This window comes from Peromyscus californicus, unplaced genomic scaffold, assembly GCF_007827085.1.
Source record: "Peromyscus californicus insignis strain IS unplaced genomic scaffold, ASM782708v3 Scaffold_10__1_contigs__length_136768540, whole genome shotgun sequence".
Lineage (NCBI taxonomy): Eukaryota > Metazoa > Chordata > Mammalia > Rodentia > Cricetidae > Peromyscus > Peromyscus californicus.
Genome location: NW_026294391.1, coordinates 79,547,849 through 79,575,845, shown reverse-complemented (window position 1 = coordinate 79,575,845; position 27,997 = coordinate 79,547,849). Strand labels below are relative to the sequence as shown.

General features: G+C 39.1%; 1 protein-coding gene across 3 annotated transcripts in view; it reads right to left on the bottom strand.

The window, feature by feature from the left end:
- Positions 1 to 25,227, bottom strand: part of Diaph2 (diaphanous related formin 2) — a 765,516-nt gene extending 740,289 nt beyond the window's left edge. For all 3 annotated transcript variants that reach the window (XM_052735290.1, XM_052735298.1, XM_052735306.1), the window contains exon 1: positions 24,735 to 25,227. In XM_052735290.1, coding sequence (XP_052591250.1) covers positions 24,735 to 24,866 — 132 coding nt within the window. In that variant the 5' untranslated portion in view covers positions 24,867 to 25,227. The remainder of the gene's footprint in view (positions 1 to 24,734) is intronic.
- Positions 25,228 to 27,997: the final 2,770 nt, after the last annotated feature.

Genomic DNA, 27,997 nt, shown 5'->3' with positions numbered 1-27,997 from the left:
TGCTTTAAAGGATATTCATTATTTGCCTCAGCGACCACTGTCTAAGCTTACAGATTGCATGTAAATATGGCATTTGTAGGTAAGAACTATGAAACAACTTTTATTAACTGATGTTTACATTAAAACATTAAGGAATATTTCTTTTACTCCAAAGGCCATATATGCAGTACCAGACTTATGAAAGTCCCATACATGTACTCCTTGCCATTTGTCTCCTCTCAACTCCTGAAGCTTTTTGTGCTGCCTTTAAGAGAGAAGTCAGGAAAACAGAGAAACTCTGAATGAGATGGGCTGACTCATGAATCAAAGGCAAGAGTTGAAAAGTAGAAACAAGGGCTGGGGATGCAGCTCAGATAGAACATCTGTTTAGTACATGTTAGGCCAAGTTCAGCCCCCAGCTACTGTAGTCCAGTATAGAGTCCTCACCTAGCTTACCTGATGCCCTAAGTTTGATTAAACAGCACCAAACAAAACTGGGCACAGTGCTGCACATCTGTAAGTTTAGCACTTGGGAAGTAGAAACAGGGAGATCAGAAGCTCAGTCATTTCTATACACAGGGATTGCAAGGCCATCTTGGGTAGCTTGAAACCCTGTCTTGAAAGAAAGGAAGGGAAGGGGGGAGGGAAGAAAAAGAAAGGAAGAAAGGAGGAAAAAGAAGAGTCTGGAAAGGAAAAGAAAAAGAACAATGTCCAGAGGAAATCCTTGAGTCAGAATAGTTTAGGGTAAGAGTCATTACTTCCTCAAAACATTCTTTTTCACCACCTGCCCTTATTTCCTTTTCTGTGCTCCCTGATGCCTGTTTTCCCAAGCAGCCCATCTGCATCTGCAAAGGTGATTTTAAAATAACCAAGTTCTTTCTCATAATTAAGAGTTAAGCTAGCGCACAAAGATGAAAAGTTTGGAAAGAAGAAATAGGTAGGTAATTGGGGACAATGAAGAAGTAGCAAGCTGTTGGGGTGGGAGTCACAGCACAAGGGGCAGCCTCTGAATAGAGAGCACCATGATACAGAAAGGTGGTATGAAGAAAGAGTTAAAGAAGCACAAAGATATATGTACTCATTTCAAAATATAGTTTAGGGTCAGCCCAGAACCTAGCAGAAAGGAAGGGGCTTTCTTCTTTGTTCCTATACCATATGGCACATGTCTGCTCCCACAGCTCAGCCTGATACTATTAATAAAGCAGCTCATCTGCAATGTAGATTAAGTGGGACTCGAAAAGGGGGTGCTACCCTGGGAAAGCAACCTCCATTCAGAACATGTTCCCAAAGAAACAATTTCTTGCAGATAAAAACAGAAACAAAAATGTCTGGCAAATACTTCTTACAATACAGCATGCTCCCAGAGTCTGCAGATTAAAGAATACACACAGAGCAGAATTTGAAATGCAGAAAAGATAAAGGGAAAGAGAAGATAAAGTTCAGATTGGCAAGGAAGAAGCTGTTGTTATTAAATCACTGTGTCATTATGATGTCCTACTGCAACGTGTCAATCTTCGCTATATCTGTAACCCCTTTGGAGACAAATCTTACATCCTCTAGGGATTCGAAAACACCTCTACACAGGGATTCTGTATGTATCTCTGCCCTAGTTAGATTAAGGTTGAGGGCACACTGTTTTCTGTCTATTCTTGCCAGCTACAATTGAGTAGATAATTTTTTTTTCTCCTGCTTACATTAAGAAAGGACAGTAGAGGCTTTTGAGCATGCTTTTTCAATTTATACATATCCCCAGGAGATACTCCATCCAGGAATCAACTTCTCGAACACAGGAGAGCATCTTCCCTCCACAGCAACAACATCTCAGTGCCTAGCAGTGATGTCTCACAGTCATCTAACTGTCCTGTGTTCATCTCCCTGCATTCCACTATGTCTGCTTATAGGGAGTAGAAAAAGCCCTACATGAGTGAAGTGCTGAAGGGTGTGTGTTGTTGACATTGACAGGGCCATGTCAAGGAACTCATAGTCATAGACCCATGGGAATGGTAAAGCCTCTCCCACCCCTGGGGTGAGGCCCAGAGCGATGGCAAAGCCTTCCTCTGGTCCATGTATAGATGTTGACAGTGTGAGCAGAAAGTGTCCACCATAGCTTTCTCCCCTCAGATATTTATGGTCTGAAATCTGTTCCCTTACAGAGACTGCTCACACTGAGATTAGCTAAACCTGTCATCCTTGATTCAGTTGTATAAACCCTGCCTCCTTGCTTAACTGTACATAATAACCCCACCTCCTTGTTCCTGTATGCAATAGTCCCTCACGTCTCTTCAATTACATATAATAAACACACTGAGTTTCCAGCATGCTGTGGTTTCTCCATCAGAGAGCCCAAAGCACCTATCCCAGCTTTCCTGGGTGACTTCATTCTCTTGCTGCCACAGTCAGGTCCGTCCCTGGGGCAGTCCAGAATAAGGCACCTGTTCTTCAATCTCCCATCCAGTTCCCACTCCAAGTTAGTCTATCACTAAGACTGTTCATTCCTAAATCCTCCTCTTCCTTTTCACCCTCAAAGGTCTCAGTACCCAGCACTGGGTGTTCATTCCTTTGCTACTCTAACTTCTCTTACTTCCCAACCACCTATCCCACCTTTTTCCAATCATTTCTCCTCACTTTTTTAAATATCTGGATCCTGAAGCTGAAGACTGGGAATGCATAAAAATTCTGAGTATATGTGATGTGGGTCAGTTGTAGAGAAATAAGTATCAGATAACTGACCTAAGCTGACATACTGGGTAAAGGGTAGGGAGTGGGGAGTGTGTTAAACTCTAGAGCACATGGTCCACTCACAGAACTCATTTGGATACAGTGGATTACAGCAACCCATAAGGAAACATGGAGCCATTACTGTAAACATACTCTGATGACTCAAAAGAACCTAGAAGTTTGGTTTGTATATGAACTCCCAATTCTTAAGGGTTGCAAAACTCAAAAGTCAACATTGAAAGTCAAACAGAACAAATCTGTGGGCTAAAAATGATTTGCAGAACTGCCATTTTGCAAGCTGTATATGACATAAGTGGAAGTCCCACTGTATAGTACAGAATCACCTAGGCAGCTTAGTAATGCAAATTCTTGGGGACCCACACTACTGAATTCTGATTCACTAGGTCCATTGCTGCGCTAGAATCTACATTTTTAGCTAGTTTTCCTGGTGACTTAGAAGCAAAATAGTTCAAATACTACTGTTAACAAATTTGTTAAGAGAAATCTAGATTAAAAGGAATTAAGAAAGCTGGGGAAATGGAAACTATTATTTCTAAAGCCTTGAAAATCCTTTCATGGTTCTCATTCAACATGTTCCTACAGAAATATAACAGTATTAAACTTGTTTCAACTCTGAACAACAGTGCTCATTCATAAACACATCAAGAAATATATGAGCCCAATTAGGATTATTAAAATGGCTTTGTTCAATGTACTGGACATTAGAAAACAACAGTATAGTGATAATTAGCACTAAAATTTAAGGTAGTGTTCTACAAATCAATTGTATTTTGTTTACTAACTTATTATATCCTGGTAGTATATACTTTCTTAAAACAAAACAGACCCATGTCTTAAACTTTTATTTAACCCAATATATGTGAATGTTCTGAGACTGCACATACTAAAATCCATGGTTTCCTGAAGACTTAAGTGTTTTGTTTTAAATTCTAGATGAATATTTTCACCTTGGCAAGTGTGAATGTCACACACACACACACACACACACACACACACACACACACACAGGAAGAAGTTCTCAGTGACTCAGTTCCTAGCATATTTTGTCCCATATTATTAATCTTTCCTGTGTCTAAATCCCAACCATTCATAAGCCATTTACCAAATGCTGACTCACACTTTTATTCTCTGTATAATACTGTCAATTTCTTCATAACAAATACCTGTATCTCATTCCCAACTTTAAAAGCTAAAGATAACATTTGGAAACTGAACTGCTCTAATACATATGTGTATGGAATGCTCTCATTTGGAAGAAGTGTCACATCCTAGTAAGCAAAACAGGAGGGGAAGCCATTAGCATGGGAAAAGCTCCTGACTGTCAGTCTTAATTCTGTGGTAATGAAGTCATATGGTCTGGCCTGGGAGAGACATTCTTAAGAAGTATATTATTCATGGCACCACATATGGGTGTCACTGAGAAAGAAACAAAACAGAAACTACTCTGACTCATGATTGGGCTTCCAATTCCCAAGGAAACATCAGTAAGAAGAGGAGGAAGAACAGTCCAAACAGTATTTTTGGCTCAACATACCAGGGGAGCCCCTCCACACGGGCCTTTCATATGGCTATGTATTTTATGTATTTATAACTCAGGAAGTTCCTGTCCTCTTCGTTTATAGTAATACTCTTTGTGTCTGGGAAGCTCACAAGAGATTTAGCAAGAATCACAAATCTCATATGAGAAAGTTGTCAAGCACAGGATGAGTTCTGTATCAAGAACCTATGCCTTTATAGAATAATTTTGCAATGCAACGTTGGCCTATACATCTTTGCTTTCAGCTAGACCAAAACATTAAACAACCATTCATCCCATTAAAAATTTAAAAATCAAAGAGTTTACTTTTTAAGGAAACAACAGATAAATCCTAAAGCCCTACATCTATGCACATATAAACACACATACACGCTTTAGTTTTATGTTCAAAACAACATAACAATAGCCACCTTAACTAGAATTAATGTGACACATGTTACAAGTAGGTTTGTATAAGAACTAGACATAAACACATATTTGTTTGATAACCCACCTATATATATAAAAATCCTGAACCAATTTTTGTTCACCTGGTTCTTATCTCAAATTCATATAAGAACTGAATTGCTAATTACCATGTCTTAAAAGTTGTAGTAATAAAACTAAGCTGACAATGTCTCTTAGTAAAAAACTAACCTGTTGAAGTAAACTACCTTAAATAGGGACTTAATTTAAGTTCAAGACAATGCTAAGATTGCTTTGCCATAATTGTTTCTAAGTTACCTTATTTTGTGGTAGGTAGTCCACACATGAAAACATAAGTACTTTAGTGAAGCTAGATTTACACCATTACATATGTCACAAATCTTGCAGCTTCTCTTGGAATATTTCAAAGACTGTAAGGCTGTAATCCAGCCAATACATTACATATTTGATTTGACAGCACAAATCCTGTAACCTAAGTTACATGACCTTTAAACCTGTATCTGTTTGTAGGGAGCAAATGACAAGAGCTTGACTTAGAACAACATAAACTTGAGAGGAACAGATCTATAGAGGTGTGGGGTGGGAGAAAGGGCCAATTAAACTGCTACAAAACTAAGTCATCAAAGTGCATGCTATTTACAGTACGTATTTAATTTCACAGGTTCAAATCTGTCAAATTAAAGCATTCCAAAGGGTATCAAAATTAATGGATGCTCTATATTTACACTGCAAACAAGGCAATTACCACACAGTTTTAACAAGGGTTTAGACTTCATGATATTTCCAATTATCAAAACTCTAGAGTAAGGGTTGATTATAAGCTCCAATCAGCTCCAATCACATTGTAAGCTCTACTCCCCCTACTCCCTTGCTCAAATATTCTACCCAGGTTACAGGAAGAAACGGAAACTATTTGAGTAAGCATCTGATGTTCACTATGGTTGAGCCACAGTCTCCCCATATTGATAATCAGCTACTCTCATACACATATCCAGGCCTCCGTGAACTCCATAGTTCCTCAAACATGCCCTCATTTGTTGTTCCCTTGTACTGTTGTCTTGTATGCTGAAAATGTTTCCTGAAGATTCACAGATTGAACTAATGTCCCCTCTGATATAATGGCATTAAAGTATCTGGAGCCTTTGAACAATATTAAGGATTGGTTGAGAGATTACTGAGCTCTCAGCCATGTGAGGCTACCACAAGAAAGCAGCAGTATGTAACCCACAAGAGGACCTTCATCAGAACCTAGCCATGATGACACCTTGATCCTGGATTTCCAGGCTCCAGAGCTGGATAAAATAAATTCTGTTGTGCATAAGCCATCCAGTCTACAATGCCTTCCTATATATAAACCAATGCTGACTATGATACACATACTGTTCTCAATAAAGGAAATGCTTTTCTTCACTCTATCACTGTTAAAAACAATCTCTGTACTTTTTAAGCAGCTTTTTATCCTTATCTTCCCAGGAAGTCCTCCCTACTATTCCATTTGAAGTGAAACTCATCTGTGTTCCCAAATACCTTTACCCCTGTATCTGCACTTTTCACACTTCATCCTGTGTCACATGTTTATAACATCATATTTTCCAATTCTGTATACATTGCAGGCAGAAATTGCTTATCTTAGCCCTAATAATGCTTACTTATCTTAATACTGAGGTGGGCTCCTCTAAAACATTTATTACATTTGATTAATTATTGAACAAGAAGAATTTCAAAGGTAGAATTCTTCCAACTGAGTAGCTTACCTAAGCAAGTCATCAGGAGTAAAATTAACCATGCATATGTACAAATTGGATGTTTAGGGACAAGGATCAGCAAATCTGATCATGCTATTCTTCATGCTTGAGGACCCAGATCAAGAAGCATACCATCTGAAGAGGCTCTTTTGTCTCTATCAGACACACTATGTGGCACTTCAAATAGCACTCTATTCACACATATTTATTATTGCACTTATGACTTTATAGTCATCTATCCTTTTCTCAATAGGCCACAAGCTTCTCAAGAGTAAGACCTGCTTTTAACTGCATTTATACCCACAGCATGATGCCTCATACATAACAAGGAGATGATGTCCATGGAATGATTATACATTGTAGCATACATATATAATGAGCACCATGGTTAGTATGGCTGTGTGTGCTGCAGAATGAAATTGTAGGTTGAAAGTAAAGATCATGTTGAAAGTAAAGATCATGTCATCTTTAAGCAAGTAAAAACAGCTTAATGGTTATATGAAGAAATGGATCGAAAACACTTAGAATTCACAAGAAAAGAATAAGAGTGTAAAAGGAGAGGTTATTGCAAATAGATGGCATGATGCATTACGTAGCTTCAATTAAACAAAGGGAAAAACAGAAAACAATGATAATTAGAATTAGGTGCTTAATATTATTCTCAAATACAAAATACCCTTGGTTCTGGTGAGTTGATTACAAAGTAGCCCATGACTTTCATTGGTCAAATAGGGAAGTTAACCTTGATTCAACTGGAACAGAAGTCATAAAGGTCAGTCGGTAACTACTAATAAAGAAATACAGTCTGCTGATAAGTGAGGCAAGGGTAAACTCTCAACTTGAAAAGGTAAACATGATAAATGCCATGTGACAGGACAATTGATTTTCATTTTTCTTGCAAAGAAAAATATTAAAACAAACACTGTCATAAAGTATTTTCCTTTTTAAGCTGTGTTTAGTCAAACCAAACCACAGCCCCTCGGTGGTATAGTCTCCAACTGAGATGTTGATGGCAGTAGAAGTTTGGCATCAGGTACAAGTAGGTGGTATTTTGGGAGGCATACTGTTACCTGAATTGTGTGGAGAGACAACAAACAGTGAGAAATCTGTGAAACTGAAGGAAGGACCAGGACTTTAAAAGTTAACAGGTTGAGAAGCAGAAGGTAGCAGAGAAGTCAATATCAAAAAATATAAAATACACACAGGTCACCAGGTGTGGTTGTACATACAAGTAATCCAAGCACGCATGCTAAAGCAGGAAGATTGTGAGTTCGAGGCAACCCTGAGCTACATGGCAAGACCACATCTCAAATACATAAATAAAAGCCATACAGATGAGGAGTTAAAGCTGAGCAGCATCAAAATCTGGCAATGACTCAAGGAATAAGAAAAATGAAAATCACCTTTTAAACTCATTAGGAAGAGAACACACATTTTCCTTAGTTGTCAGAAATGTGATAAGCGATAAAAAGTACAATTCATAACACACAGTTGGTAACAGTCCAGTCCAGCAGGCTTCTATTAGCAGGAAGGAAGAAGATAAAAATACAAGATGTGAGGGCCAATGACATGACTGATACTTCCTTGAAAACATGGATGATCTGACCCTATCTCAATACAGGGCAAAGGACAAAATGGCAAAAGGAGAATGAGTACCAACAGGAGTTTTTCCACAGTAAATACAGAAAAAGTCAGAAGATCTAAAGCAAGGTCTTCCAGCCCTAGCAATTTGTTTCAACCTTAATACATTGTGTTGAGTACCTCTTTGTGTAGGGGACACATCCTATGAACTGTAGGATATAAAGCATCATCATGGCCTCTATACACTATATACTAGTAGTACCATCTCCCAACTCTAAACTCTAAAAAGGTCTCCAGAAAATATTAAATGTTTCCTGGGAGTTAAAACTGTCCCACCCAGAGAACCACTGGTCTAAAGGGGGGGGGTGAATGCAAAACTTTTGGAGACAGAAGAATCCTATGACCTTACTTAAGTACTTGTCCTTAATACAAGTTAAACCTCTCTGGGTTTTATGAAGTCAAAAATAAAAGGAGAATATCAACAACTAGGAATAACGTAGTGTGGGTGATCTGAATTATATTCCACGTCACACCCTCCTCCCCTATATCTAGTCTCCAGCATTTGAACACTTGGCACACTATTTAGGGAAGTTTCAGCAATATGGTGTTGTGGAATATTATTTTAACTAGGCAAAGATATGTTACATTTGATTATGCTGTAGAATATTACTTTAACTGTGTAAAGTGTGTTGCATATGTTTCTGATGCCTTTGTTAATGATGTAAAGATGTGTTGCATTTGATTCACCTTGGCACCTGATTGGCCTAATAAAGAGTTGAATGCCCAATAGTTAGGCAGAGAAAGGATAGGCAGGACTGGCAGGCAGAGAAAATAAATAGGAGGAGAAATCTAGGCTAAAGAAGAACAAGAGAAGATGTAGCTGGAGTTTTCTCCAGTCCCATCCAGTCCTGCAGCCACTCAGATCCAAGTAAACACACAGAGACTTATATTGCTTACAAACTGTATGGCCATGGCAGGCTTCTTGCTATCTAGTTCTTATATCTTAAATTAACCCATTTCTATTAATCTACAAGTTTCCACGTGGCTTATAGCTTACTGGTACTTTTACATCTTGCTTCCTCTGTGTCTGGCTGGCGACTCATGACTCCGCCTTCCTGTTCCCAGAATTCTACTCTCTCCTTATCCTGCCTATACTATACTTCCTGCCTGGCTACTCCAATCAGCCAATCAGCATTTTATTTTTCAACAAAATCAGAGCAACACATTCACAGCATACAGAGAAATATCCACAGCAAGAAGAAGAAAGGAGAGTATGAAGGGGACATGCCCAGGACACGAAGCCAGGCAGCTGTATGTGAAAGTAAAATATACAGAAATTTCAAAGGAAGGTATAAAGCCCCGAGGCAGAAGGCAGATGAAGAGAAACAGGTCAATTTAAGTTTTAAAAGCTATCCAGAAGTGAGTCTAAGCTAGGCCAGGCATTTATAACTAATAAAAAGTCTCTGTGCCATAATTTGGGAGCTGGCTGGTGGCCCAAAAGAGAAAGCTTGGTACAGTATAGCTTTGATGGGGCAAGTATGTCACTGGGGATGGTCTTAGAAAGTTAAAACCTCATGCCTCTTCCAGTTTGCTCTCTACTTCCTGATTGCATTTGAATGTGGGCTCCCAGCTTCCTGCTTCAGACTACATGCATGCTGCTTACTGTCATTCCTTCCTGCCACGATCAACTCTTATCTTCCTAGAACCATAAGCCCAAATAAATTCTTTATTCTATAAGGTGCCTTGGTCATGGTGTTTTATCACAGCAATGGAAAAGTAACTGTATACATAGATTTTGAAGGATGGAAAAAGTTGAAAAATAGAAACAATAAAAGTCTTCATTTGCTTAATAACTAGCCCTCTTGTCATGTCTATCCTTCTCTTTCAAGTATGATAAAAAGTTCAATGAAAAGAACCAATAAGGAAATTTTAGCTCATTAACATTAGTGTCAAATTACCGTAGGATATCCCATAAAAATGTATAAATATTATGTCTGATTAATTTTTAATAGTGATCCTAAGTGTGAAATAGCTTGACTGCAGGCTCCAAGCATACAGTAAGCTATTCGTGATATAATTTACCTATTATAGTTTTTAAAATTAAAGGCATCCTTTTTCTTTTTGGAGGGATGATGCTTAAAGCTGAGAGAAGTAGAGCCCAAACTACATTAGGCACTCTCAATTATTTGGCATTTAAGCCCACAGTTAAGGCCTCTTACTAGGCACACCCCAATGCTAAAATTGTTTGTCACAACATTTTCTGCAGACTAATTAAAAAAAGATTACACTTGGCTGACTATGCCACACTTTTATAGCAGCCAATCTTTAGGCGAAGCAGACACAGGAAGCAGCAGGAGAAGGTAGGTGGTTCTTGGCACTTCCCTAATCAAGAAACAATGCATATCGTGTACTTGTGTAACAGGAGACTGCATTAGTTTTCCAAAGCAGTTTTGCCTCACACAAAAGTTCACAAACAAACAGAGAATGGGGAGGGGAGGGAAGAGTGAAGAATGCAATAGGACTTGCCATGTATTCTGTTAGAAAGCACTAACGTACAAATGGAGAGAAAGAAAGGGAATGTATCACCATAAACGAGAGTAGTAAAGCACAGCAAGCCTTGAGGTGACTTGGAAATTATATAATAAAGGTCAAACTACCAAGACTGCTATTTTTAAGAACTGTGTTCATGTAGCCTTAAAATCCACAGTCATATCCCTCTTGAGCCCATGGCAATTTTGCAAATGGTTACATATCTTCCCCACTATTTCATGGCAGCAATTCAAAGAATTTTAACTTGGGATATTTCAGTAACATTGAAACAAACGGCCCCTGAACTCTGTCTTCTAAATTATACATAAGCATAGTGCAAATGTAGGCCAGGTCCAAAACATCACCAGTCCACAGGACTACTAGGTCTTCTGGTTAATTTAGAGCAACCCCAAGGTTTGGGCTCTTAGGCAGTATAGAAAAATGATGGGTTAAAATAGATTTTTATAATCACATTGGTCCTAAATGCCAAGTTCACTATTGCAGATTCTCAGGCAAATTACTTAGCTGCTCTGAGCCTTTCTTGTTCTCTACAAAATGATGTCTGTCAGAATGAAATGTGTTAATATTCAGAGGGAGACAATCCACCATCAATCCTAGAACATCCTTGTATATTACTGCTGTGTATGTCAAAACTGAAAGGTGCTGCTGGGGTTTTATACAGGCTATTTCCCAGGGCTTTGTTTGTAGCAAGTAATTTTCAGAATGAGGTAACATCTCCCAATCCCAGCAAAGACCAGGCTGTGTGCTTGTCACTATTAAAGTGACAAATCCCTCAAGTGTTCCTCTGCTATACCACAACTAACTTCCTGTACCATCATCCAAGCCTACCCTATGGGATTTAACATTATGGTGAACTTGAGTACTGTGTTGACATGTTGCTATTACTTTTTCAATGCTAGTATTCTTTGTCTCTGACCTCGAAGTCTTAGGTGTTCTGTAATCATCTGTGGAATGGGAACAGTGGGTATGTAGTATAAAATTCCACATGTTGTATGATTGTTAAAGATTTATTTTTAATTATAAACATGGGGGTGGTAAGTGCACATGAGTGCAGATGCTCAAAGAGGCCAAGGGAGGACACTGAATTTCTGGGTTTATAGACAGTTGTGAGCCACCCAACACATATGATAGGCATGAAAGTTTCTCCTCATGAAACTCATGAATCACTCCCCTAGTCCTCTTTGTATGGCTCTTCACAAATACATGCAATGAACCCAGAAAAGCAACCAGAGGTATGATATTGAGTATCACTGAATTATCTCTGGATAGCCTGAGTATTTGATTAATGAACTGCAGAAATGACTCAAAGCCTAGCATATCCTAGCATGAAGTTAACACTCTCTAGAGGGAAATATATGGATAAAAGAGTATTTCTATAGCCTTCACTGGACTAGAATAACTTGGATTCTAGAAAAAAAAACTATAAAGTTAGATGGCATATTCAGTTTTTAATATTCAGCCTAAACAGTGATCTTTCATAATTCCCACTTTCAATATAACTAAAATATAGATATGATGTATTTATGTTAAGGCAGATTCATTACAGTTCTTAATAATCTTTGATTTTTAATATGTAGAAACTGAATGAAGCTCATGCAAATCTATTTTGACCCCTTTGTTGTACAGAACAAACTGACAGCTAAAAATATTTTTAAAAATGATATGCCTATAAAGTTAGTTCATTTCTAAGAAATCTCCTCAGATAGCCAGAAACAAATTCTTTTAAACAATAAGATGCCATAAATAGCCTAGTTAAATCATATCAACTCTGAATAGAATAGGAAATACTTTTAGATCCTATAAAATACAATCCAAGGTCTTGAAAACTTGTACTGTGTGTTAAGATTAAAAAACTGGAGTTTCCACTAGTTCATGGCAACATAGTTGGTGATGGGTATGAATGGGAAATGCTGTTACAGGAATATCTGACACACTCAACAACTGATTTAACATTCAATGACAATTCTTCTACATAGATAGTCTTCAAAAAAACTAATAAACATGAGGAAAAATATGACTTCAGTACTAGAAACATTCAAGTGATAACATTATTTTAAGGGAAGGAGGGAGTTAAAAGCCAGGATCTGCAATGTAATACAATAATATATCTTGATCCATAATTAACTGGAACAGAACTAGAAGGACAAGTGTGCAAAACTGGGCTTACAGCCCTGTACAATCCTTACTTTCAGTTAAAACTAAAGCCTCATTTCATTTGATATAGAGACACAACTACTTGAAATTTAGGATGTAGTCTCAGGTCAACTCAGCTTATATAAAAATGAAGGGTTTGGATCTCACAAGAGCATCTGAAAACAGTTTGATAAAGCTACTATAGGCTATACTGGAAAAGTGTAAGAGTTTAGAGATCACAGAACATAGGTACACTCTGCTTTAGTAAAACAAATACATTAAAAATCTGAGCCGCCCAACATGGATAAAATCCAGGCCTTTTTTTTTTTTCTTGACATAGTAAAGTTCTTCTTCCATTTAAAGACCATTAGCTATTCAACCAAAGGGGGAGAAATGTAAGCCACCGCAGTGCCAATGACAAACTATTTGTGAGGGCAACCTAAGAAAGGCTACTTTCACTCACAAATGTTTTATATATACACACTGATCTTCTGGAAAACACTGATCTCAAAATGAAAGGAACCAGACTGCAGAACATATTATAAGAAGCTCTGTCTCTGCCAATCCCATCTTAACATTCTGTATGTTCTCGCCTTGTATCATGGGTGATATAAATGAAAACACGTTCAAGTTACAGTGCAAACTTGAAAAAGTACAGTCTTATCCATATGATCCGTGACTATGTAAAGCTCTTTGAAAAAATAATGTCAAGAAAATTACTGTGAGAGTACAGAAAGAGCAAAGCCTTAGTTAAACCTTGAGCCTAGGCCCTCAAGGACATGGTCATCCATATGTGAGGATTTCAGAATTCAGAACGAAAGCAGTCAAGTATAAGACAATATATAACACAGATATACACATAATATGCTTATTTAAAATGAATGACAAATGACATACATAGTCTAGAAGACTGGGGAAGTGACTCAGCTGTTAAGACAACTTACTAGTCTTCCAGAGAACCCAAGTTTGGTTCTTAGTATCACATCTAGCAGCTCACAAGTACAATTTCAAAAAAAAAACACCTACTCTAAATGATACATTCAACCATGCCCTATGCCTGCTGAATTTCCTTCCAAGTATAAAAATGAAATCCTTTTGGTTTTTAATGCATCACCCAACCCATATGAGATGTTTTTGTGAAGTAGAAAAAATACTCCAGGAAGATAGAGCCTGGTGTTTGGCATATGTTGGCAAATAGTGTGATCTCCATGGTCTGCTACCCTTGTGTAGGGCCCAACCCTATGTAATAACACTGCTCTATTATACAATACATGTTTAGAGGTCAAGATATAAATACACAATGCCTTGCTATCTACATACAAAACTTCCTAAACAGCTCTGGTCAACATAATATGCTATTAAACATTTAAGATTTTACCAGTGATTAATTTCAAAGCACATAAAACAACACATCCATAACCTTCCTTCCCTTAAGCAAAACAAAAGAAGAAAATGCCAGCTGTCTATGGAGCCCCAACAATTATCACTCATTTACATGTTTAGAAGACAATCACCCACTTGACTGGGTCAGTAACTGCTCAGTCAAGAAGGTAAAGAGGAGACATAGATTACAAGACTAAAATTATTTAAAAGTTCACAAAGTTAGATAAATTATACACCCATTGCCTTTCAACACTGTAACAGCAGCAAACTGGTATCTAAAGGGTACTGGTTATACAATTTCTTAAAACAATCTGTGGAGAATCTAGATCATTTGCCCAAGTTGATCTACTCCACCCATCTGCAGCACCATCACCTCATTAATATAACCTTATTCTCAAGTAAAACCCCAAATATTAAAAAAAGAAGAAAAGAAAAAGTAAAAAGAAAAGAAAAAGATGGTAATTCAGAGTTTCTGACAAAGGTTCATTGACCCAGTCAACTAGATACACATCTAGAGTATGTCAGTATGGCTAAATAACAAAGAAAGCTATCTGAAGTGCCAAATTGGCATTTATTTGGTAATTAAAAATGCAGGTAGCTATCTGGGCAGTGATGGTGCACACCTTTAATCCCAGCACTCAGGAGGCAGAGGCAGACAGATCTCTGTGAGTTCCAGGACAGCCTGGTCTACAGTGTGAGTTCCAGAACAGCCAGGGCTGCACAGAGGAAACTCTGTCTCAAAAACAAACAAACAAACAAACAAAAATACAGGTAGTAGCCTAAGCATGTTATTGTGTGTATGTATGTATCAGAGAATTTTGTGCATCTTTTATATGCATAGAATTCAAGAGTATTTTCCCATTTGCCCAGCTATCTATAGCACTTCTCTGGCAGGAAAATTCTTCCACATAAACTCCACTTCACTTCTCAAGTCACCAAATGAAGAAAGTGAAGTCAGAAGTCTAAATTTGGTCTATTTTCTATGGTACAGAGTAGTTATTCCAATCTACCCACACTTAGAAACAGATAACTCTCATAGATACTTTCATAGAATTACAGACAAATGTGAACCTAACTTAGATTGATATTTATGTAGAGTAACTTTTAACAAGATTTTAACATTATTTAAAGCTATATTTATCTAAGGAGTTTGGTGCCATATACAGTAATTACACATATATTTGATTAAAATCTAATTATTTTTGAGGTAATTGAGGATACTTGATTATGGGTTGAACATTGGACGATAAGGATTGCATTACTATTTTATAAAGATGTGACAGTGGCATAGTGATTGTTTTTAAGAACTCAGTAATTTTTAGAGATGCACACTGAAGTCTGTAGGAGTCAAATGACATGATATCTGGAGTATGAACTAAAATTCTCTAGCAAGGGAAAAACAAAGGATAAAGTAAATTTAGAAATTCTAGAGAACTAACTACTCTATATGGGCAATAGATAAATGGTAGGTCATATTATATTCTCTTTTTAGTATTTTTGCAATGTTTTAAAATGTTTCAACTTAATTTTACTTTTCTCTTGATAAAGAGACCAACTAATTAGGAGTACATTAAGAATTCCTCAAAACGTTGAATGGACATTTATCAAAACATGTGGCTATCTATTGACAACTATCACAGTACAAAACATACCTTTTTTAAAAAAGTTTGTGGGCTGAGGTAGTAGCTCAAGTATTTGCCTACCATGCATGAAGCATAGGCTTAATTCCTAATGTCTCATAAATTGAGCATTAGTGGCACATGCCAGTAATCCCAGCATTCAGGAGGCAGAGGCAGGAGAATAAGAAGTTCAGAGTTACCCTCAACTACATAGAAAGTTTAAGGCCACATTGAGCTATATGATACCCTGTCTCAAAAATAAAGGACTGTAATCAAATCTTCCTGTCCCTTAGGTGAGATTCATAATTACTAGTGACTGAGTCAATGGCCATTTGTGAGTAATGTCTTCCTAATGCTGTGGTTGAGTTGTACCTAGGCTGTCTGGATCAATTAGAAGCTTCCCACTTATGACAGGCACCACTTTGTAGAGATCAAACAATAGAAATGGGAGGCCAGTTTACTCATGTTTTTGGTAGCAATGGAACACCCTCTTCCCAGAGCAATTCAGTAAAATCTTCACTAAACCAAAGAGAACGCAAATGGTGATGAGTTAAAAATTGTGTTTTCTACATTATGTCACAAAAAAAGGCATCAATATCTTCTTCTCCAGGCCACCTCACACAAAGCAAGTATCCAGATTCGGTTAAGATTCTGTTGAAAACTACAGTCAAAGTGTATCATTTGATAGTAAATCAGATTCAGCCTGATTGGGTAATAAGTTTTAACTTAGAGAGAACACATTTCTTCCTGTTCCTAAGTTTCACAATAAACAACCATGTGAAAATATATATCAACTTTTACATGCACCAATTGTGAGCATGGGTATCGCCCATATGAGGCCAAGTTTGGTTGCAAGATCACAGCAATGTTTTTATGTCACTTAACCATCATCTTAGCCTTTTCTGTCTTCAGAAAAATATAACACACACCCCAAATCTGGCAGAAGGAACTGGGAATGAGAGAAATCTGTGTCTTCAATAATAACCATTTCAGTGCTAAGGCTACCCAGTAATACATTAATCAGATGTGCTGATTCATATAAATTAGCATATATTATTATATACTATTTTCAGAGCATGCTGGTATTTACAGTGTTGTTTGACATTGCGTTAGAAATGAGTAAGATTCCACTTAAATGACATGTTGCTACTGGCAAAGTTCTTAGTACTTACAGTGAAATCTAAGGAGGATTATAATTATAAATTGTTCAAAAAGGAACAAAAGAAGTGACAGATTGAATAACTTTCTACTTTTAAGAGTCCCTGAAGCATGACTCAGTGCTATAGATAACTTCCACAATAGACGTGATAGCTTTTAAACTTCTCTAAGTCAGTCCCCATAACACCTGAATGACTCAGTTTCCTTCTTTGTACAAGATCACTAAGCTCCTTGACAAGACAGAATGTCATACATATCTACTGAATATTTTCTTAAAAATTTTAAATGCCTGAAATTGATCAATTCAAAGAAAACAGTAGACATGTGCTTTAAAAATTTAGAGTGTGGGCTAGAGAGATGGCTCAGTGGTTGGAAGCACTTATTGCTCTTGCAAAGACAAAAGTTTGTTTCCCAGCACCCACATGGTGACTTAAAAACCCTAAGAAACTCCAGTTCCAGGGGACTTGATACCCTCTTTTGAGACCTGTACACACACCAGGTACACACGTGGTGCACACATATATGCAAGCAAAAACACTTATACACATAATATAAAATAAATGAATCTAAAATAAATATTAAAAAAAATTGAGCAAAAGTTAAGCTCACATCTACAATCACTAAGACGAAAGGATGATTAATAAAAGGACAGAATGTATAATGCTACAAAAACAAAGGGAATTGGAGAGGAGAACAAGGAATCAATCAACAAACACCTAATTATGGCACTTTATACAATAACAACATTAGGGATTTCAAACTGCAAAACAGACATGAAATTCAACAACCACAAACACTTATTTTTCCTAAAAATGGGGATTGAGCCCAGGTCCTCATGAATGCCAGGCAAGCACTCTACCATGGAGCTATGCCCCAATTCCATAATCACATTTGATTCAGGTGATATAAGAGGCAAACAGCAATATATATATATATATATATATATATATATATATATATATATATATATATATTGCTATAACATTATAGAATTTCCTAAATGTGTACTTAATGTTTACTGTATTTTATCTAAGCTACCTTATCTGGAAAATCAGACAGAAAAGGTGGCATGCTTTTGTAGTTCCAGCTACTGAGGGGACTGTGACAAGAGGATCACCTGAGGTCAGGAGTTAAAAGATAGCTTGGGCAACAGAATTGCAAGGCCCTGTCTCAAAAATCAAACAAGCATTTTGGGCAGGAAACCATATCTCTGACTGGCAGACATTAATCAAAGAGCTGAAATTTCTGGTATTAATGTGCATCAGAGATCACAAGCAAATAAAAGACAGAAAGGACACTGGAACCAAGAATTTTTGACTCTACAGTCCATATCATTTTTAGACTATTCTGAAGCCTCCTAGGAATAACAGCAAACTGTTACTTGGTACTTGGTAATGTCAGTATCATCTCTCTGCATGGGAGTTCTGGCTCTGACATCAGAAGAATCTAAACAAACAAGGGGAGGAGGGAGTTTCTCATGACCCTGAAGAGGTTATTTGAACTTCTAACTCAAAGAAAGGACAGAAGAACCAGAAATGTAGGCTCAGGCCATAACCCATGCACTTGGGATATGGAGGGAAACAGGATCTGGTATTGGCCAGCCTCAGGAGCTACACAATAAGTTCAAAATCAGACAAGGATCTCAAGCAAACCCAAAAAGAAACAGAATAATGGACAGGAAAGTTAATTTGATATATACACATTGTACATACAAGCAAAAAATATAGCATATAAAAGATGACAGTTTGGGGCTGGGAATGTGGTTCAGTTGACAGCATGCTTGCCTAGCATATATGAAGCCCTGGGTTGAGTCCTCAGCACCACATAAACCAGATACAGCATGCAAGTATGTAATCTCAGCATTTGAAGTAGATGCAGAAGGGTAAGAAGTTCAAGATCATCCTGAACTACATAGGGAGTTCAAGGCCACCCTGGAATAAATGAAAACCCATCTCAAAAAAAAAAAAAAAAACAGAACTACCCCTTGTACTTTCTTGTACTTTTATTTTTTGTTTTTGTTTGGTTTGTTGTTGTTGTTGTTAAGTCTCTTTTCCACAATGCAACTCCCAATCTCCCAACATATCTGACCTATAGAGACAAAAATCCCTAGCTAATAATCATTGGCTGGTTTACAAGAATAAACAAAAGAACAGCCATGCCCAGAAGCACTTTAAAATCTCTGTAAAGCAAGAACAGTACATAAAACTGAAACTCATGACAGCTAAATGCTCAGAAGGAAGAGCCTTCTTCCTCAGTAAGAGCATATTTCTCTATCTACCTACCTTTGTATATGTTGTCATTTTTATCTAGAATGTATCTCCACAACCTTCAATCGAAGCCCTATTCAAGCCTTGGTGCACATGTCTTCTACTATAAACCTTTCTCTTTTTTTATCTTTTTATTGATTCTTTGTGTCTTTCACAACATGCATCTTGATCACATTCATCTCCCCACCCCTTCATATCTGCCCTCTGCCCTTGAAACCTCCCCCTCCAAAAACTAAAATAAAATAAAATTTAAGAGAAAAGAAAAAAAAAAAGAAAGAGGAAAAGAAAAAAAATCTCGTTGCGGAAGCTGCAGTGTGGCCCGGTGAGTCACACAATAAACCCTTTAGTCCATATATCTTTACTTGCAAGTGTTCACTGCAATGAGTCATTGGTCTGGTTTGAGGCCTCTGGCTTCTGCTACACTTATCAATACTGGGCCATCACTGGGAAGGACTTCTCTGGATATCCTGTTGTTGCCCAGTGTCATAGAGATCCTGCAGGTTTGGATCTGCAGGTCCAGCCCTTCCACAGACTCTAGATCACAGATAGGGTGGATGTTGGGGTGGGCCAACTCATAACCCTGGTTCTGGGCCTGGGTGGTTGCAGGGTTGCTAAGCTCACCAGCTCTCCCCCATTCTCACCACCAGAGTGAGCGCTCCAGCACTACCCCAGCTGCAGCACTCAGGAAAGCCTGCTCTACACCTTAATACATAAAGATATAGTTTTAAAAATCCAATTTGGCTGGACAGTGGTGGTGCACATCTTTAATCCCAGCACTTGGGAGGCAGAGGCAGGTAGATCTCTGAGTTAGAGACCAGCCTGGTCTACAGAGCAAGTTCCAGGACAGCCAGGGCTACAAAAAGAACCCTGTCTAGAAAAAAAAAAAAATCCGCCGGGCAGTGGTGGCATATGCCTTTAATCCCAGTGCTCAGGAGGCAAGTGGATCTCTGAGGCCAGCCTTGTCTACAGAGTAAGTTCTAGGACAGTCAGGGCTGTTACACAGAAAAACCCTGTCTCAAAAAAACAAAAAAAAAAAGGAAAAGAAATCCAATTAGACTGAAATGGCCCTCTGTGACATTTTTAAAATACTCCCATATAATTAAGTCCTCTCTCTGCTTCACTGGACTAGGAATTTTTTTTTTAAGACAAGGTCTCACTCTATAGCCCAGGCTGGCCTCAAATGTGAGATGTTCCTACTTCAAGAATGCTGGAAATACAGGTATGTACCATTATGCCTGGCCTGACTATGAACAATTTCATTTCACCAAACCTAGAAGTTATGGTAAGCACTTGGTAAAAAAAAAATTTGTACATAAAACCATTAAGCTCAGAGCTTATTATTTAAAAATCAAAACATAATTCATCAATTGTAAAAAAAAAAAATAGCCAAAAAATCAGTTACATAGTAACCAGAATATTAGTGTACAATTATAATTAACTTTTAGTTAACAGCTAACATCGAAATCCTGGCTTCAATCTACCTCTCCCACCTATCAGAAAAAGTTATTAACTTAATTTCACTGTCAAAAAAACCAAAGCAACAGCTTCAGAAATTATATAGACAGAAAATAAAGATACAAAAATTTCAAATAGTGTCACGCTACTCTATATCCACCACCTTGTAATGGAAGATGGAGGTATTAGATAAACTTTAAAAATGCCCCCTCACTCTGGCTCTCGTGTGTGTGTGTGTGTGTGTGTGTGTGTGTGTGTGTGTGTGTGTGTGTGTGTGTGTGTATGTGTGTGTTTGCATGTATATACATATATTTTTAGAAGCCAGAAGTCAATGTTGGGGGCCATTCATCAGAAGGCACTTCCTTTTTTTGGGACAGTCTCTTTCAAAGGAATATGGGACCCCTTTGGTTAGGCTAGGCTCACTTGGCCTGTCTACTCCTACCTCCAGCACTGGAATAACAAATGTGCGCCAGCAGACCAGGCTTTATACTAGATTGCTGGACAACAAATTCAGCTCCTCATGCTTGCATGCAAGCACTTTACCAACTGAACTATCTGTCTAGCTCCAACATTACATTCTCTTAATGTTTAAATCATTGCTTTAAATATGTGAGATACAAGATAGAGCCCCTTTCACTTCTCTAGCTCATTTTCTCTCCTATTCAGTTTAACAAAATACAAGCCATGGTTGACACCAAATTACTAATCAATCTAAGAGTCGTGCTGTTTAATAGCAATGTTACAATCTGGGCCTAACCAGAAAGTTCTATAAAATTCAAAACTCTAATATTAACATATTATTTAAAATGTGTTGAGTTATTGAAAGAACTGTCTCCCCTGATGGATGGATGGATGGATGGATGGATGGATGGATGGATGGATGGATGGGTGGGTGGATGGATGGATGGATGGATAGATGGAGGGGTGCTCATTATAAGGATACATATCTGAAAAAAAAACTGAAGTGAATTCTGCTAAAATTTGACTCACACAACCTTAAACAGAAGTCATCACTGTTCTGAATGGCCACTGTGAAAAAGTTCTCACTAATAGCCATCAATAAGCTGAGGACATAAATAACTGTCACTTTGCCTATAAAAAAAATACCCTATATTCATTTTTCCAAATCCATGAGCAACTAAATTAATACAACTGCATCACAAGTCGTATAGTTTAAAAAACCATTAGACTACAGTAATCCAGTTAATTTTTTAACGTGGCAGAGACTTCCATCATGGCTGAACAGTGTATAGATATTGTGATCTAAACTTGTTATCCCAGCAGGATTCTTCTCCCTTCAGCAGAGTCCTCAATTCCCCCACTGTCACCTTTGCTGTCTTTTGAACTGCAATGGTTCTTTTTCTTTTCACAAGTCACGGATGCTTGCAAAATATCCAATTTTTTTCACATAATTTGAAGAGTTTTGAACCCCTAACAGCACAATAACCCAGATAAATAATTTCTATTGCTATATGGTTGTTTTATAAGCATACAGAACTCCTTTACACATACTCATAATTGGCAGTTTATTATAGTGATACATAATATATAGCATTAGTATTTTAAAATTTAGTCTAAAGTCTTATACTTGCAAAACTTTAAGAATCTCAGGTGATAGGACCTAACTAGGCCCTCTGAATGTGGGTGAGTTATATGGCTAGATCTGTTTGGGGAGCCCCTGGCAGTGGGACCAGGACTTCTCCCGGGTGCATAAAATGGCTTTTTGGAACACATTCCCTATGGTGGGATACCTTACTCAGCCTTGACATGGGGGTGAGGGGCTTTGTATTGCCTCAACTTAGTATGCCAGACTGTGTTGACTCCCCAAGGGAGGCCTTACCTCTCTGAGGAGTAGATGGGGGTGGGGTGGGAGGAGGTCGGGAGGAGGAGCTGGGAGAAGGGGAGGGATGGGGAACTGGGATTGGTATGCAAAATGAAAAACAAAAACTTTAAAAAAATAAATAAATAAACTCTACAAGTAGAAAAAAAAAAAAAGAACATCAGGTGAACTCTTTCCTAAAGTTTACCAAATCATATTGTTTGGTCAAATTGTTTTTCTTCATATGTGTCCTACTGCATTCCTGTTTTTTATTAGTTTTATATGTTGGCTTATGGACATCATGTAAAGCTCAAAAAATACACTTGATGGGGAAAAAGGAAAATTCATGTCAGTTTTATGCTCTGGGCTCCAATACTTGATCTACTGCATCAAGCTATGTTCACCATGGAACAGTGGAGTTCGCTAGGAACTGAAAGTGATACTATCTCATAATCATCCAATCACCTTGTCAAATCAAATGAAACATAAAACAGGAAACAGGACAAACAGGCAAAGAGTAGGAGACTAGTACCAAGGTGTTCTTACTAATAGAGATAAATGTTTTTCCTTTAGTACCCTTAAAAGTGGGAGATTCTTTCTAGATATATAAAACTACTAATGGAAACTATACCTTAACTTTTATTTTTAATTAAACTTTTTACTACTGATCAGAGTAGTTTGTACTGGGGCAGGTGTGGGGAAGACAGAAGTAAGATCACTCTTTTACCACAAACTGGTAAATTTCAAAGTCACATCATTAAAATTTTGACTACTTGGTTGGGTGTGGTGGCTCACATACTCAGGAGGCCCAGGTAGGAGGATCTTTGTGAGTTCAAACTCAGCCTAGTCTACTACATAGCAAGTTCCAGAACAGCCAGGACTATATAGAAAGACCCTGTCTCAAAAAAAACAAAAAAAAAAAAAACAAAAAACAAAAACAAAAAAAAACCTTTAAATACATACATTCAACTCTAGCAATTCACACAGACCTGTTTTCTCAAATTCATTATCGTGCAGGCACCCATTATAACTGTGATAGAACATACAGACAAGTCAAAAAGCTGTGACTCAGTTTCTTTATTTGTAAATGCTGGGGTAATAGGACACATTAGCAAGTAATTTCTAGATCTGTCTCGGGTTTGTATGGAACTGATGAGATTTTAAATTTGTAATATTAGTCTAGCTCAAGTCTTTTCCCACATAATGGAAGCCTTCACATGTCTTAATGTTTGACCCCAGTTTTCCCACATCGACAGTCTGTAATAGGAAAGCGAATAGGAGCCAAAAGAGAAGTGCAAGTCCAGACCAAATGGCCAGATGCCACAGGAAATGGTTTGAGTTGCATGTCACAGTCTCACCCTCTCTTCTATTATAATCAAGTTGTTGCTTACAGCTGAAATATAGACATGCAACATGTGGTTTGTGCTTGGGATGTGGAGTAGGAATCTTCTGTTCAAAAGGCTCATGAGAGGCTGAAAAGTTTATCTGCTGAATCTGTGCTGAAAACCCCTTTCTCCACATTCCACTGAAATTAGAAAGTTTAAAAAAGAGGAACCCTTTCAACTGATGAGTTGAAGAAACCCCAGTATTTCCCAACCCAATACCAGGCCCCTTAGATTTCTTGCCTTTTAGCAGGAAATGAACTACTACTACTGGTTCCCACCGTCAGGACTGTCAGACACTTAAGGAGTACATAACTGCTTTTGAGCATTCTCAACCAAGTGAAAACACTGTGTCGGGATAGTCGGGGGTGGAGTACCTCGCCTAGCCTCCAACTCCCACGCTCCCCTCAAGCCACACGCTTCCAAAGAAATGTTTCTTGGGCGAGCACATGGTGGGGGGAACGCACGCAGGCTCCTCTTCCTTGAAATTTCTGGCAAAGTCGAAGAACGGGGAACCTATGTCGTGCTTGTCTTGATTTATGTAGCTAAGAGTGGGCTCCAATGTGTTCGAAACGGAGAGGAGGGAGGTTCCCCTGCCCCGGACCCCAAGTGTTAAGAGGCCAAACAGCAACTGACAAGAGGTGGGAGGGAATTGGAATCCCGCAAAGAAGGTTTGCGCCCACAAGTTAGACAAACAGCCCTACCCAGTACTCTAGGACGCGACGCGGGGTGTCCCCAAGTCGGGGTGGGGCCTTTCTTCTCCACGAGCTGACACGGGAGAGGGCCGGGTTAAGTGGAGAAGGGGTGCTCTTCCGCCCCCACGCCGTCTCCGTTCCCCGAGTTGCGCGGCGAGACCGCGGTTACAGCTGGGAGGGGGACCCGGGTCCCCCGCGTGTTCCACAGCAGGACGACCCGGGGCTCTCGAGTCCCCAAGGCCGGCTGGGGTTGCGGGAGCACTTACCAATTTGGGTTTGTTTTTCGTTTCTTCTTCGTTGGCGGCCCGGTTCCCCGCGCTCCGCTTGTTGCTCCGGCCCACGCCGGGTTCCTCGCCGCCGCCTCCAGCTCCCGACGCCGCCGCCCCGAGCTGCTCCATCTTTCTCTGGCCCTGTCACCTGCCGCCCGGGAACCCTACGTCTCCTCAAGGGCAAAAGCCCCTCGGAGCGCTCCGGATGTCCCGCGTCCACGGACAGAGAGGCTTGCCCGCCAAACGCCGCTCCCAGGCCCCCCCCCCCGGGTCGCCCCAATCCCAGGCAACCCCGACGCAACCACGCCGGTGCTACTACTCAGCGCTGGGGCAAGCCCTGCCCCTAAGCAGCTGCAATCACCACGGTCGCCTCCGCCCTCAGGGCGGTGTTTAGGGTGGAGGAAAAGTAGGTGCCTATCTCTTTAAGACGGCCTCAACACACGTGATTCATCAAAGTGCCCGCTGTCGGTCGCCCAGGCGGGCGCTGAAAGCCTCTTCCTACTCGTGGTGCTAAGCCGGTCGGGCTACTGAGCATGCCCGGAGTGGCGACTGGAGCCTACCAGAGGACATTCTGCTGTGGTTAAGCACTGATTTCACTTCCTGATGGCCTAGTACCAAATGGAAGGGAACTAGTCTAGACGGATAAAGGAGAGCCCATTTTAGAGATAGGGAAACTGAGTGAGGAGGCTTCTCCTGTGCATTTTACTGACAAGGCCTGAGTCTCAGTTTTCACTAATGTTGGTCAATGCACCTTCCTTAGTCAGAGGGCCCTCAGGGGGTGTGCTCTTGCTACACTCTGTGGGAAGGTTTAATTAGCAAGGCAACTGGCAACGTGTAGGAAAACCACTGGGAGTTCTGATTAATTGCCTAGACAGATTGTATGGGTCAAAGTGGAAAGAGTGGGTGCTTCTGTTGCCATGATTGCATTGTGGCCAAAGAAATACAGTCATTGCTTTCTTCCCAGGCTGTTAGTGGTTAAAGCCACCAGTCCCTCACCAAGTAATCCTTAGGGTGATATTAAGCTCTTTATCCAAAGCATCTCTTTACAGTTTACCATTGAATTGAGTTCTATCTTCGATTGCCCAAGCTAGTTTAGGTTTAGGGTTGTTGTGAAGAGTAAATAAGATCTTGTGTGTCAAAGCGTTGTTTAAAAGATAAATCTCTAGACAACTCTTGGTGTTTTTATGCAGCACCAGCGAGCAGCATACATAGTCCTCAGCCCATGTGCTGCTATCCCTACTATTTCATCCTCAGGAACTAGATTTCCCCAATCTTTTCCAAAGAGGCCCTTACAAAAGCAGGGTTTGAAGGAACCACCAAACCATCACAGAATTAGGGACCAAGTGTTGGGGAAGCCACTTGTAATATAAGCTTAAACATCAAGTCCATAAACATGTCCATGACTCTGTTAATGACGAAAATAACTTTGGACTGAGAGTCCTTTTGGCCTTCTGCAATTCAATTTGGAGTTAGTTATGCTGAAATGAATTTGTATCAGAAAAATATATTGAGCATTTATTAGGAAAAATTTGGCCATCATATGAGTGTGATGATGCAAGTAACTTGAACAATAAAGTGAAATGATTCTGTATCTCTAAAGACAGCAAACCCCAGCTTTGTCCTTATCATTAAGTTCCATTTTAATAATGTGGGCAGGATGTCTATTGTGGTTGATATATTGTGTACCCTAATAAACTTATCTGGGGGTCAGAGAACAGAACAGCCACTAGATTAGACATAGAGGCCAGACAATGGTGGCACACACGCCTTTAATTGTATCACTTGGGAGGCAGAGATCTGTCTGGATCTCTGTGAGTTCAAGGCCACACTGGGAACAGAGCCAGGCATGGTGGCACACACCTTTAATCCCAGCACTTGAGATCTCATATCTTTGCTTGGACATGTGCCTTTAATCCCAGGAAGTGATGGCAGGAAGCAGAAAGGTATATAAGGTGTGAGGACCAGGAACCAGAGGCTTTTGAGCAGTTCTACGGAGACCCTCAGGGGTGAGAACTCTGAGGCTTTCAGTCTGAGGATTTGTAGAAACAGGATCAGCTGAGGTGTTGGCAAGGTGAGGTTGGCTATGGCTTGTTCTGCTTCTCTGATCTTTCAGTTTTCACCCCAATATCTGACTCCAGGTTTTTTATAATAAGACCTTTTAAGATTCGTGTTACAATCTATGTTCCTGAAGTAGCTAGCTACCCAAGGATGGCAACATGGGAATACATGCTCTCAGATACAATTGACAGAAGCTCCAAGATACATTTGCTTTCTTAAACATCATGCTTAGCTTCGAATTTGGTGTATATTTTGAATTTGATTCATTACACACATACACAATTGAATTTCTCTAAATGTCACCCCACCTGAAATACTGAGTAAAAAATAGTAGGTGCTACAGAAAGATAATGAATGGTATGGCTAACATTTTCACATACTTCCTGTAGAAGATATGTGGGTATGGATCAAAGCGAGGGACTAAGTTTAAACATTGCTCAATAATCTGCTCAGCAAACATTTTTATGCCAGATGGTATAAAAAGCAATTTATGTTGGAAGGCTAAAGCTGACCTAATTTCTGCCCTTTAGGCTACTGGAAGAAACAGGCGAAAAGAATTGCATCATGAAACAAAAATAGGTGACAGAGAACCCATGCAGTACATGTCATGGGCTCAAGAGCACCTTCCTGAAGAAGAAACCGTTTGAGCTAACTGTTAAAAGTCTACTTAAAGTCATTAAGTACCAGCAACCTAGTACTACAAAATGTACTTTATTGTCATGGAGCTCTCTGACTATTGGGAGAAGTATTTAACAAAACTTTATTGACTAATTGCCATACAAACAAGCACAGAAAGCACTCTACACAGGCAAAGGAACCGATGATAGCATATGCAAAGACTCCATAACTTAAACAAACAAACAAACAAAAACCTAAGGTGGAGGATTGTTGCAAGGGGAGACACGGCAGGGAATAATGGCAGACTGAGCATGTAGAAGCAGGCAGATCTCTATGAATGTGAGGCCAGCCTGGTCTACACAGCAAGTTCCAGGACAACCAGTTTGACATAGTGAGAGCTTGTCTCAGAAAACCAAATAAATAAATAAAATAAGAAGCAGGATAGATAACAATTGAACATTATTTTCTGAACGATTGTGAAGGTTCTTACTTGTACACATACATCACTGTCATTGTTTTAAAAAGTGGAGGGAGGGGGATTGGAAAGGAATAGTGATATGAATTCAAGTCCATGTATATATGGA